Source organism: Apis florea, unplaced genomic scaffold (assembly GCF_048593485.1).
Source record: "Apis florea isolate Af1SG1 unplaced genomic scaffold, ASM4859348v1 contig_3785_pilon, whole genome shotgun sequence".
Lineage (NCBI taxonomy): Eukaryota > Metazoa > Arthropoda > Insecta > Hymenoptera > Apidae > Apis > Apis florea.
Genome location: NW_028256852.1, coordinates 372,745 through 385,812, shown reverse-complemented (window position 1 = coordinate 385,812; position 13,068 = coordinate 372,745). Strand labels below are relative to the sequence as shown.

At 20.8% G+C, this 13,068-nt stretch overlaps 4 protein-coding genes and 1 non-coding gene across 9 annotated transcripts; 3 read left to right on the top strand and 2 right to left on the bottom strand.

Annotated features, from left to right (window-relative positions):
• Positions 1 to 4: 4 nt before the first annotated feature.
• Positions 5 to 2,077, top strand: LOC100867854 (RNA-binding protein NOB1). The gene is made up of 6 exons (XM_003695677.4): positions 5 to 208; positions 330 to 462; positions 548 to 771; positions 866 to 1,178; positions 1,254 to 1,588; positions 1,698 to 2,077. The coding sequence occupies exons 1-6, from the start codon at positions 137 to 139 to the stop codon at positions 1,956 to 1,958; spliced, it is 1,338 nt and encodes a 445-aa protein (XP_003695725.2). The 5' UTR covers positions 5 to 136; the 3' UTR covers positions 1,959 to 2,077.
• Positions 2,078 to 3,165: 1,088 nt separating this feature from the next.
• Positions 3,166 to 3,238, bottom strand: TRNAM-CAU (transfer RNA methionine (anticodon CAU)). The gene has a single exon. It is a non-coding gene; the product is annotated as a tRNA-Met (tRNA).
• Positions 3,239 to 3,557: 319 nt separating this feature from the next.
• On the top strand, positions 3,558 to 7,379 carry LOC100867733 (ribonuclease P protein subunit p40). 2 transcript variants are annotated; one of them, XM_012489306.3, is made up of 6 exons: positions 3,630 to 3,974; positions 4,071 to 4,215; positions 4,336 to 4,500; positions 6,407 to 6,532; positions 6,600 to 6,783; positions 6,898 to 7,379. In XM_012489306.3, exons 1-6 carry the CDS (start codon positions 3,855 to 3,857, stop codon positions 7,238 to 7,240), a joined length of 1,083 nt encoding a protein of 360 aa, XP_012344760.2. In that variant the 5' UTR covers positions 3,630 to 3,854; the 3' UTR covers positions 7,241 to 7,379. The 2 variants fall into 2 exon arrangements, with proteins under 2 accessions (XP_086771627.1, XP_012344760.2); XM_086915501.1 differs by lacking the exon at positions 6,407 to 6,532 and having other exon boundaries at positions 3,558 to 3,974.
• On the top strand, positions 4,500 to 6,321 carry LOC116413832 (uncharacterized). The gene has a single exon (XM_031917836.2). It carries the CDS (start codon positions 4,533 to 4,535, stop codon positions 6,096 to 6,098), a length of 1,566 nt encoding a protein of 521 aa, XP_031773696.1. The 5' UTR covers positions 4,500 to 4,532; the 3' UTR covers positions 6,099 to 6,321.
• Kap3 (kinesin associated protein 3) lies at positions 7,230 to 12,949 on the bottom strand. 4 transcript variants are annotated; one of them, XM_003695675.4, is made up of 17 exons: positions 12,759 to 12,949; positions 12,447 to 12,564; positions 12,167 to 12,335; positions 11,885 to 12,088; positions 11,655 to 11,791; positions 11,152 to 11,479; positions 10,884 to 11,062; positions 10,516 to 10,785; positions 10,187 to 10,405; positions 9,943 to 10,108; positions 9,750 to 9,875; positions 9,586 to 9,690; positions 9,390 to 9,475; positions 9,113 to 9,299; positions 8,932 to 9,022; positions 8,662 to 8,815; positions 7,230 to 8,485 (listed from the first exon to the last, which is right to left on the bottom strand). In XM_003695675.4, exons 1-16 carry the CDS (start codon positions 12,782 to 12,784, stop codon positions 8,677 to 8,679), a joined length of 2,550 nt encoding a protein of 849 aa, XP_003695723.4. In that variant the 5' UTR covers positions 12,785 to 12,949; the 3' UTR covers positions 7,230 to 8,485; positions 8,662 to 8,676. The 4 variants fall into 4 exon arrangements, with proteins under 4 accessions (XP_003695723.4, XP_086771617.1, XP_086771618.1 ...); XM_086915491.1 differs by having other exon boundaries at positions 9,390 to 9,472; XM_086915492.1 differs by having other exon boundaries at positions 9,592 to 9,690.
• Between the last annotated feature and the right edge of the window lie 119 nt (positions 12,950 to 13,068).

The following is a 13,068-nucleotide window of genomic DNA, read 5'->3' as shown; positions in this document are numbered from 1 at the left end:
AACTAAGTTTAGTTATATAGTTGGATATGGAACATATACAATATATACGATATTCATAAAAACATTTCATTAATAATTATTAAACTTTTAAAACACATGAATATATACTTATATATATTGTTAAAAATTATTAAATATGAATGAATCTCAAAAAATACAATATTTGATTGTTGATACAAGTGCCTTCATTCGAAATGCATCTTTACAGGTGAAATATTTCTTAAAATATAAAGTCAATATGATTTATTATTTATATTATACAATATTAATTTTATATAACTTTATAATATTATAAATGTAATAATTCTAATAATAAATATCAATTTTAGGATATTGGTGTTAACATAATAACAGAACAAGATGTAGTGAATGAGGTTACAAATAAAAGACAATTAAGAAGATTAGTTGTCTTACCATATGATTTAAAAATAAAAAATGCATATTCTGAAAATATTAAATTTGGTAAATCTAATTTTATTTAAATAATATTTTGATATATATAATATATATTAATAAATATATTGTGTTTATTTATATTTTTTTATAGTTACAGAATTCGCTAAAAAAACTGGTGATTATACTAGTTTATCAGCAACTGATATAAAAATAATTGCATTAACATATCAGTTAGAAAAAGAAAAAGTGGGAATTAATCATTTAAGAACAGAGCCAACAATTGCACAAACTATAAACTCTAATATTGAAAAAGCTGTGGATTTTCGTACATCTTTAGCTGGTTTTTATATTCCAGAAAAAAAATTAAAAATAAAAGTAAATATTTCTATTGGTATAATTTTTATATTGGTAAATCTATTAAATGATATTGATATAATAATTAAATTAAATTAAATTTTTTAATATATAGAAATCTTTTGACGAAGAAAATAATAAAGAAAAAATGGAAACCAATAATATAAAGAATATTAATCATGAAGAAAAAAAAGAAGATGAAATTGAATCAAATTATATCGAATCTTCTACTGGTGTTGATTATAAAACAGCATATTCTGTTATAGATCAAAACAGAATAGAAAATTTATCTATCAAATTTTCAAAATTAACTTGTGAATTAACAAGATTTGTTGTTCAAGATAAAAATAATATTAAACATAATATTGATGATGATGATGATGATGATGATGATGATGATGATGACGATAATGGTTGGATTACTCCTGGTAAAATGTTTTTTAACAATTTCATATAAAAAAAATAATTATATGAATAAAAAAAAATATTTTTTTTTATTTCAGGAAATATTTATAATATAAAGAAAGAACTTGATTCAGATTTTCTTGAAGAAAAACCTGTGATTGTTGCTTGTTTAACAATGGATTTTGCTATGCAAAATGTTTTAAAACAAATAGGATTAAATGTAGTTGCATTAGATGGAAAAATAATTAAACAAATGCGAACATACATTCTTAGATGTTATGCATGTTATAAAACTACTAGTATTATGACGAAAATTTTTTGTCCTAGTTGCGGTAATAAAACATTAAAAAGAGTCGCAATTACATTGAATGAAGAAGGAAAACAAAAAATTCATATTAATTTCAAAAAACCAATTTCAAAAAAAGGAAAAAGAGTATGATTAATTTTTTCTTAATTTTGTTAATTAATAGATAAATTTTTATATGTATTAATATTAATATTAACATATTCTATAGATATATAAATATTTTTTATATTTTTAGTTTTCTTTACCTATGCCAAAAGGTGGCAAACATGCAAACAATCCCATTCTTTGTGAAGATCAACCAATTCCAGATCAAAAACCAACACGATTAGCACGCATAAAAAATAATCCTTTACAAGATGAAAACATAGCTGAATATTCTCCATTTGTTATGCGTGATGTATATTCAAAATCAGCTATGTTGGGCATAAGGGTAAAAAATCCTGTTAAATATTGGATGCAAAAAAATCCAAATGAAGTTAGAAGAAAAAGAAAATAAATAATTTTATCTTTGAATTTATATTTGAATAATAAAAAAATATAAATATTATATGTATAATATATAATCATATATAATAAATCATTTTTTTTTTTGAATATATAAATTAAGTATATAAATATTGAATTTTTATTAATATTTTTACTTTTTTATTTAAATATTGAATATTTTAACCCTTTGCGCTCTAACGGTGACTCTCTGGCATCACTTAGATTGATGCAGCAATTCGAACGACAATATTTATGTTTGATTTTTTTTAAATTATCACTTCATGAATAGATTCCTAAGCTCTTTAAGTATAATCTTATAAAGTGTAGAATATACTATCAAATAGTTTTTATCTGAAATAAGAATATGATCTCGGATCGAACTTCGGTGTTAGTCCGAATTTGATATTTGTGGCGATAGAAATATTATTTTCAAAGTTTTTGAGTTTTGTAAGCGTGGAACTGTAATAAAATTAGTTCAAATAGAAATGACTTTAATTTTTCGTTATTAAATAACGAAATGATTTCTATTCATTAAAAAATTGACGATAAAGAGAAAGAAAATAGTAATGAAAATTGAGATGCTGTAAGAGAAGATGAAAAATAAGAATAATAGACTGCGAATGTGAGAACAAATTATTGGAATATTAGTTCAAGATGAATTTTTCGTTATTAAATAATGAAATTATTTCTATTCATTAAGAAATTGATAATAGAGAGAAGGAAAATAGTGACAAAAATAAAGATGTAGTATGAAGATGAGAAATAAGAATAATAGACAATAAATGAGAGCACGTTATTGGAATTGTAAGATATTTTGTAACGATATTTTATTGTGATATTTGCTCTGACAAACCGAAGATGCTTTAGAAGTAATTGCTTTATTATTAAAATATCACACAACAATATAGATTTTTAATGTTCAATAAATTATCTTTCTTTATATGTAAAGATAGAAAAAATATTAAAATATTAAAGTTTTATACGTTAATAATTAATAATTTATATGTGAAATCATTTTAAATTAGCTAAGAAATTCATCAAACGGGTGCGGGAAGTTGTTTGGAGTTGTTGGTTCGTCCGAGCGAAAAAGGCGCGGAGTATTAATAAATTATAAACATTAATAATATAATAATAAAACTTAATAAACGAAAATATATACATTCAATATTAGTATTTATTATTTATACAATAATTATTTACGTAATAAAAATTTAAGTTGCCCCGGGTGAGGATCGAACTCACGACCTTAAGATTATGAGACTTACGCGCTGCCTACTGCGCTACCGAGGCTCACGAATTTGTTTTTGGAGTAATATATGTTTTTATTGTAATCGATAATTAAATAAAATTATATGATACATAAAAATTATTTTATGATAAAATAGTTTAATATATCCTTACAATTTTGAAAAGTACTAATATATACAACATAATTAAATATTATAAATATTTATATTAATATTTAAATATAATATATTATTATTCTTAGTAAATATATATTTATTAGATAATATATAAATTTACAATAGATTAATAAAAATATTAATTAAATTTAAAATAAATCCATTAAATAATATTTTCAAAATTACTAAGTTGATTGATAAAATTTTTTTTTAGTAGTGCCAGTACTGAATATTATTAATTTTAATGAATTATTTTTGTTCCAATTGATTATTGATTTAATTCATTTCAAACTTTTAATCGTTGTAATTATATTATTATGCATTTTGTATAAATCAATCAAAGAAATAAAATATATGTAATACATATACAATTAATAATATTGCATCTATATAATCAATCATATCATACCATTATATGTTGTATGATACATTATAAGAATATAATATAAAAACATTATAAGAATAAAAATATTTATATCTTTTAAATAATATTCATTATTAAAATGCTTAATCCAGAAATATGGAATTTCAAACCACCTCAACATTATTTTTCGACTGAAGAAAAAGATTACAAGAAAACTGATATACCGAACATAATCAAATCACATTATTTTAACCATTCTGTATGTAAAGAATTAATTTTAAATAATTTTAATTTCATGAAGATAATGCTTTAAGAAATTTTTACGTAATTTACAATTTTATTGGTTTTGTGCCAGATATCCTTGATACTTCCTGATACAGTCAGAATTCCGAATGAATTGCGAACTTGTATTTTTGAAGATAGTGATTATTATCGAATTAATAATTTAAATGTATCTGAATTAATAAATAAAGAATTTATAGAAGCATTTGTGAAGAAAGGTAAGTGATGTATATTAATATTTCGTCATATTTATTGATTATTTAAGAATTAAATTTAAAATCTTATTTAAAAGAAACAAATATATTATCATATTACATACATTTTTATAAATTTTTCAGGAGAATTAACACTTTTAACGATAGAAAATAAAATAGATTTAGACAATTCAGTTGCTATTACTCCATCTGGACATTTAATATTATCATTATTAACAGAAGATTTTCAAAAATTGGGATTAGAAGGCAAAATTTCTTTTTTTGATCGTAAAATGAATACACGTTATGGTAAGTTCTAAAAGAAAAAGTAATGCTTCAAAATGCCAAGAAAACACCAGGTACATACGCTAGTGGATCTAGCATTATATTCTATTGGAGAATTTGTAATTGTTTTTGGTAAATATTTGACAAAATACATTTATATGATTTCTAAAACTAATCCAACGTATGGACATATTAAATTACAATCAATGTTAGAATTTATGAAACGTTTATTAAGTTATAATGTTCCTCAACATTTATATGATAAAATGTTTAAAACAGTATTAACTGCTGTTGTTAATTTAATTAAAGAAACTAAAGGTACATATAATGATTATGCTTTAACTACAACCTTTTTGTCAGAAATGACTATTGCTCTTCATTTAACAGAAGTGGTTATAGATACACATTTAAAAAAAATTGAATTTTCTGCTTGGCCTAAGATTATGCGCCATATTCTTTATACTAAATTACCTGATATGATTGGACTCAAAGTTTTAGATTTAGGTTCAGGATCAGCAGGTTGGAGAACATCTGATATTGAAAAAATTATTATTAGTGGCGTAACTGCTATGCCAAATTTAATATGTTTTATTTTATGCTTTGATTGCACGGATAATATTATAACAGCTTTAGCTCAAAACTGTAAAAAATTACAAAAGTTAGATGTAACTGCATCTAGATCAGTAACAGAACGCAGTGTTCAGCCTTTATTGTCATGCAAATATTTAAAACAAATTAAATTATGTAAAACTTCTATGACTATATCTGGTTATGCAAATCTCTTTCTAAAACATTTAAATATTGAAGATATTGGTAGATGTGATGAATTTGGATATGTTTTGGAACATATTCATCAAAAAGATATTACAACTTCTTTTTATATAAGAATATTTGAGAGTCGAAATTTCAGTGTGGAACATTTATATCTTTTAATTGATATGTGTCCATATATAACAAGTCTTTGTATATTACGTGATGATAGAATTATGGATTTTACAATCTTAGCTACTCTCAATTATTTAAAAGAATTAAAACTTTTGTCTTGTGATTTCTATATTCATGGAATAAAAACACTACTAGAAATAAAAGGTACTACAATTACAAGTTTACATTTGGAACATGTAGATGGAATTGACTTGAATGCACTTATATCTATAAGTCAACATTGTCCAGATATAAAAAATCTAGTTTTTTATAATTGTGAATTCTTAGAGCAAATACCAAATCATCCACAACAATTTACAATCCCGCCATTTCAGTATTTAGAAAGAATCAAATGTGTTGTAGAATGTACAAATATGCATCTAGAGTTTTTACTTTCTCATTGTAAAAACATTAAATTTATTCAGTTGGGTTCATCAACTGGTATTGGAGATGAAACAATAAGAAGAATATTTTCACAAAATTCAATGCGTAAATTAGAAGAGCTCAAAATATTATATAGCCATGATTTATCAATGAATACTGTACAGTTATTAATGCATTATTGTGATAATTTATATCGTCTATCAGAACTAGAAAATTGGCAAGGAATATCTCCTATAGAATTAAACAATTTTAGAAAAGAGTTAAAAAATACTAATATAAATTTGGATACAAGTCCAAGTTTATCTTTTGCATAATAAATTTAACTAAAAATCATATATTTTATATAATATATATATATATGATTTTTATGAAAATATATATTATATAATTAAAGGAAATAAAATGATATATAATTATATAAAAATATAATTATAAATATATAAAAATGAGATTATAATATTATTATGAATAATATTGATATGTATTTAATATATTTGTTAGTTTTTAATAAAAAAAAATATTGATTACAATTTTTAATAATTTAGATTTAAATTTATTAATATTCTTTATTTTTATATATATATATTTTTATTTATTTTTTTATTGGTAATGTAAATCAAAGTCACGATAATCGACTTGAAATCTGAAAATTTTACATTTGGTAAAAAAAATTATGAACATGTTCAAACATCATTGAAGAAACATTTTGATAAAAAATTCAATATAATTATTTCATGGAATCCATCAGGTAAATTTTTCATTATTTTTTATCTTATTTATTTCTATGAAATTTTATTTTATTTATATATTTTTAGAAGAAAATGTGTGTCCATCATCTGTGGCAGCATGGTTTCACAAACGTAAATATAGCGTATTTCTTTGTCAACAAGTTTTTTTACAAAGAACTGAATATTCTTTATCAATACCAATAATTTCTAATGAATCCAATAATGATAAATTTTTTGAATGGCTTGGAGTTTTTATTATATGTGGTGATTTGTATGTATGATATAAATATCAATCTAAATAATAACTTAATTTATTAATATAATATATTAATTTAATCTTGTAATATAATAATAATAATAATTTAATTTTTTCTTTTTTTTTAAGAAAAAATAATGTAGAAAATGATTATGTAAATACATATAAATGTCCACTTCCATCTATGAATGTTGGTCAAATACAACATTTACAATGGACTGGTTTTTTCACAAGAAATCAGATAAAAAATTTATACAATGCTATGAATGAATATATATCAACAAAAAATACTTTACCATGGATTGCTTTACATGTTCAAGGATTTCTAGATAGCCCTGTTAGTTGGGATCTAAAAGAACATACATTTTATACTGATGGTGACAATAGTTACACTATTGTATTTAGACCAGCTGCTCATTCTATTATTTATAAAAGTTTAAGTTCAAATAATAAGCCAAGGATTTTTCAATAATTATAAATTTTATTATAATTGATGATAAATATTAATGTTAGTTTTATAAAAAAAGTAAAATATATTTAATAATTTATAAATCGTATATTAAGATGTATAAAATGAAAAATGTATAAAAATATATTATTTTTTAACATAATATTGCTTTACATCAATTTATTAATACTTAAAAATTTAAAATAAAAAACTGTGAGATAATTAAATGAATAAAAATTTAATTTTATAAACTAGCTTAGTATAAAATAAATTTTTATAAATTATTAATTTGGCTATGAGTTTTATATTTTTTTGTTTCTTTTTGCTGTTTATCAATTCTTTTGTTATTAAATACTATCATAAATGCTATAAGAAACATTTTTCAATGTACCATATTATATATTATATACTAGAACTATTATTATATATTACAATTACATATAAATATAATATAATATAATAATAAAAAAAGAGGATTTACAACTTTTACTAAATAAAATTCAGTATAATACCATATTATACTAGAACTATTATTATATAGTAAAATTACATATAAATATAATATAATATAATGATAAAAAAAGAGGATTCATAACTTTTACTAAATAAAATAAAGCAAAAATTCTAATATATATATATATATATAATTATTTTCAAAATTATAATTTTCAAAAATTAATATTTTCAAAATTATAAATAATTTTTTCTTCAATTAAAGCAATTAAACTTATTTCGAAAAATTAGCTGCCTATAAATAATGGATTATTTTATTGTTTCTTCTAGTTGCAGAAACTTTTCTATTGATTTCTTTTAGTTCTATATATATACTTGACATTTTCGCATCAGAAAATTATTCCAACAATAAATAAATTACTTTAATAAAAATAAAAATTGTTTAATAATTTTAAAATATTAATTTTTTAATTCATGTTTTTTAGAACTTTTTTTTATTTGATGAATCTATCTACTTAAAAATTATAAACCTTCTTTTTTACCATTTTGTATATTGTATATATATATATCATACTATTAATTATATTAATTAATTAATAAGACTAGAAAAATTAGTTTAAACGAAATTTTTATATATGTAAATTAAAATAATTTATAAAAAAAAATATATATTATAAGATCAAAATAATTCATCACATACACATATTTTAAAGCTTTCTAATATTTTTTTTCCATAGATAAATATATATATAATAAATAATGTAAAAGTTATTACATGCATTAATTTTGCTGTCCTAATTGTGCATAGTGCATTACCTAAAATGAAAAACTTAATTAAATTAAATTATTATATTAAAATTTGCTTTATTAAAATAATAAAATTTTATCAATAAAATAATTATGATAATAGATATCGTATTTTAATATATTTTTATATATAAATTATATACAATTATAATTCTATATAATATTATATTTATATATTTAAATACCTTTTGTATTAGCTTTTATATTAATACATGTGAACTGTCTGATTCTGGAAATTTAACTTTGGAATTATAATAAAAATCATCAATACCAGAACTAACAGACATACGAGACTTAGAACGTGCCATAAATTCACCTATATCATCAAAATCTTTATACCTAAAATATATATAGTAAAATAAAATATATAATAATATTATTTGATTTGGAATTATTATTAATATTAATGATTTTCAAACAAATGTAGATATACATAAAACTTATCTACTACTTACCTACTAACTGGACGACTTTGATTTTCAGAAGATTCTGAAGAATTTTTCATGATAGAAAATCGATCATCTACATTAAATGATGTCACATTGCCTGTTAAATTTATAATCAGCAAGATTTCAGATCATTTTTTGAGTAAAATATGTAAAATAAAATAAATATAACAATATAAAAATAATTTACCAGAAGGAAAGAGCATTGTATGTTTTAAAAGATCACTATTCATAAATGGTGAAAGATTATCATCTTCTTCTGGTAATAAATGATTATTACTATCATTTGTTATAGATTCTACCATTTCCAACCATTGCTGATTATGTGATCTAAACTTTTCTACTTTTATGCGAGCTGCCCAATTTTTATCACATATCTAATATAAAAATTTATAAAATAAATTTATTTATTATTTAAAATAATGTAAAATAATTGTTCAATAAGATTATTTTAAAAATATACTTACGGCTATTACATCTAAACATGCATCACATACTTTTCTAATTGCTGCATTTTTATCATGCATAAGATCTATTAGATATCCAGGTGCTTCTGTAAATAATAAAAATATTTTAAAAACATAAAACATGAAAAATTTTTTATTTTGTATGCATTTTAGATACATTATATTTTATTAATAAAGCATAAAAATTGATTATTACCATTACCAGTCTCGCGTATTAAATAATCTCTTGTTGAATCATGTTTAGATATTTGATAAAAAACATAAATTATTTGTAAAACTATTTCATCATCCTCTTGCTTTGCTACAAAAATTATTAAAATTATTAGAAAATAATATTAATATTTTTTATAATATACAAACCTTTAAGAAGTTCAATAAGAGATAGCAATATATCAGCTTTGCATAATAAGCGTGCACAGTCTTCATCAAATGCTGCAGTACCCAAAAATATTACAATTTCAAGTACTAAATCATCTGGTGCTTTACCTAGATGAAAAAGAATTGTGTAAAAAGAAAATAAATTTTATATTTAAATATAATAAAAATGTTTAACCTGGAACAAGATTATTACGTATCCATGGTATTAAATCACATCGATGAAGTATTTGTGAATAATCTAAGTCATGTAATTCTAAATTGCCTAATACACCTATAACTTCAAGCACAAAATCTTGAGAATCTGATTGATTTAAAGCCATAGCAAAATCACCCACAAATTCCTAACAATAATTAAAAATAATTTTTTAATATTGTTATTAAAAAAATAATTTTATATATTATTTTAATTAATTACTTACAACAAAGTTTTCTTTTGCTAAATCATGTTGAGAAATATTTCGAATCATTTTCATTATTAAAGGATCTTGAATTCGAAATGCTTTTTTTATAAGACCTTGCAAACGATTACTTTCTATCATAAGTTGTGCATTTTTATTATTAATTGCCAAATTTATACCAAGTGCTATTAATTCTAATTTTGGTTGATCATCTTCAGAATTTACAATCATATTTGTTATCTTGACAATATTTAACCATTTTAATATTTAAACATTACATATTATTTATGTAAATTATTTATAATTTAACAAATATTATTTATAATTATATAAATTATTTTATTACTTACCATTTGGATGCATTCTGTATTCATAAACATAGTTTTTACTTTGTCATCCATACTAGCATGATATAATAAACCCAAAATAGTTGTTTTATTTTTAATATCACTTTGACCAAGTAATTTAATTAATTTCGGTAATAATCCAACTCTTATCATTTTAGCTCTAAGTTTTGCATCAAAAGAAAGATTAAATAATAATTTTAAAGTGCTAAGAATAAGATCTGCATTATTACTTTGAAGAAGTCTTGGTATTTTTTCAATAATACTTTCCTCAGCCTAAAAAAATCATATATAAATTATAAATAAATATATATATATATATATATATATATATATATATATATTTTTTATATGTTTTAGATAGGGAACTTCACCATGAGATCTTTATTCTCACGAAATATTGATAATTTTTTTAGAAATGCAATGACAAGTATTAATAAATCAATATTTGTTCTGTCTAATGTTTTGATGAGCATTCCAATTACGTTTTTCTTACGCATTTTTCTTTCAACTTCCATATTTTCAGCAATATTTAACAATAAATAAAATGCAACTATAACATAAATTTTTATATAATGATTAAAGCATATTAATAATAATGATTAAGGCATATTAATAACAATAAAATATAAAATTACTAACCTCGTAATAATTGTTCTTGCTTTTTTATTAAACTTTTAAATTTTTTTCTATTTTTTTCAAGTTCTTCTTTTAATTTTTTTACATCATTCTCAGTTACAGTAATAGTTATTTCATTAGATTTTTTTTTAATTTCATAATCTAAAGGACCATCTGTATTCCAAATATCATCAGCAATTTTTATTTTCTTGTCACAATTATCATTTGTATTTGAAAAAAATGTTAATCCTGTAGTATTTTCAAAATGACGTCTACGTTTTTCCATATCTTCTTTCCATTGATCATATCGACATAATTCAAAATCAATTATATCCATACATAAAGATCCAATCTAAATGTAAAATAATTAATTATATATGTATTATATATTATATTATATATTATTATTTATAATTAATTATATTATATATATAATTATATATATTTATATTATAATTATTATATATATCATATATTCAAATATTTTTTTCAATTTTATTTATTTTATTTAATTTTATAGTACTTACTCTATATTCAAGAACAATATTGTGAAATTGACTATATGTTGAGAAACAAAAAAAAATATATATAATATTTGTAGATAATTCTATACTACGCCTCCAATCTTCTCTTAAAACTCTGGCTAAAGCACTTAATAAAGATTCTAAAAAAAAATAAATATTAATTATTTATGATGAAATAAATATATACAAAGTAATCAATATCCTGTTACATATTATATAATAATATTTATTACCATTTTTTGTTAATTCATGAAGATTATCAGGTACTCTTGCTAATTGTAAGATTAGTGATGAACCTTTGATTTTGCCTGGTATTTCTTCATATAACAATTCAATATAATTATCAACATTACTAATAACAGCACGTTCTATTTCACCATTGTCCATAGATATTGAATTTGATGATGTTGGTCTTGAAGGTTGAGTATTATCATTGCCTAAAATAAAATCTATATGTATTGAAAAGAATAATTAATATATCCACAATAATTTTTTTTTATATATATATTATTTACTTGTACAACTATCACTTGTTTTACGATTTTGAAGATAATAAATCAATTGTTCTACTTCACGAAGTTTTGATTCATGTATTAAAGAACATTTTTCTATCACTTCTTTAGCTAAAAGTGATACATTTGTATCTGCATTTAAGCTTTTTAGTCGAATTATTTTTTGACATTCCTATAAACAGATTTCATTTACACTATCAATGTAATAATCAATAATACTCATAATTAGTATAATAGACTATTAGTATAATAATCAATAATGAATATCAAAAATAAATCCTACTTTACGATCTCCTAACATTGGATCTCCTAATTCACCCAAGATTAATGCTTCAACATCATAGTTTACTACTAAAGCTTTTTCAGTTGGATGTACATCTAAAGTACCGGATCTTACTTTTCTAAGAACAAAAAATTTATTTATTAAATTAATTATTATCAGTTAAAAAAGAGATATAAAATATCATAAACATAAATAAACAAAAATTTAAATGTATGAAATTTATTTTATTATTAAAATATTATAGAATATTATTAAAATAATTATAAATTATAATACATAATTAATAAGATAATGACATAATAAAATACTTACCGTTTTAAAAACTTCGCCTCATCCATTTTAATATCTTATTTAATATTGTTTTATAATATTGTCTTGCCAATTTATTAATAATTATTTCATCTTCATAAAAAAAAAGATCAACGATATAATTACCATTTATAGTTGTTTAGAATGTTCGTCGCCTTATTATTCCTCTTTCTTATACCATACTTTTTTGCTTTAAAATAGCGCCATCTGTTGCAGTTTGAGATACTATTTTTAAAATCTATACTTAATATTTATTTAAAAAAAAACATTAGAAATATTTACTAATGTAATCCATTTATAATTTAGAATTAAA

Excerpts from the sequence above, each read along its gene's own strand:
- LOC100867854 (XM_003695677.4), top strand. The coding sequence starts at position 137 with ATGAATGAATCTCAAAAAATACAATATTTGATTGTTGATACAAGTGCC. Across the intron at positions 209-329 it reads TTCGAAATGCATCTTTACAG|GATATTGGTGTTAACATAAT; the intron begins GTGAAATATTTC and ends TATCAATTTTAG. Across the intron at positions 463-547 it reads TTCTGAAAATATTAAATTTG|TTACAGAATTCGCTAAAAAA; the intron begins GTAAATCTAATT and ends ATTTTTTTATAG.
- LOC100867733 (XM_012489306.3), top strand. The coding sequence starts at position 3,855 with ATGCTTAATCCAGAAATATGGAATTTCAAACCACCTCAACATTATTTT. Across the intron at positions 6,533-6,599 it reads TATTTCATGGAATCCATCAG|AAGAAAATGTGTGTCCATCA; the intron begins GTAAATTTTTCA and ends ATATATTTTTAG. Across the intron at positions 6,784-6,897 it reads TTTATTATATGTGGTGATTT|AAAAAATAATGTAGAAAATG; the intron begins GTATGTATGATA and ends TTTTTTTTTAAG.
- LOC116413832 (XM_031917836.2), top strand. The coding sequence starts at position 4,533 with ATGCCAAGAAAACACCAGGTACATACGCTAGTGGATCTAGCATTATAT.
- Kap3 (XM_003695675.4), bottom strand. The coding sequence starts at position 12,784 with ATGGATGAGGCGAAGTTTTTAAAACG. Across the intron at positions 11,792-11,884 it reads TCATGAATTAACAAAAAATG|AATCTTTATTAAGTGCTTTA; the intron begins GTAATAAATATT and ends ATTTTTTTTTAG. Across the intron at positions 10,406-10,515 it reads ATACAGAATGCATCCAAATG|ATAACAAATATGATTGTAAA; the intron begins GTAAGTAATAAA and ends AATATTGTCAAG.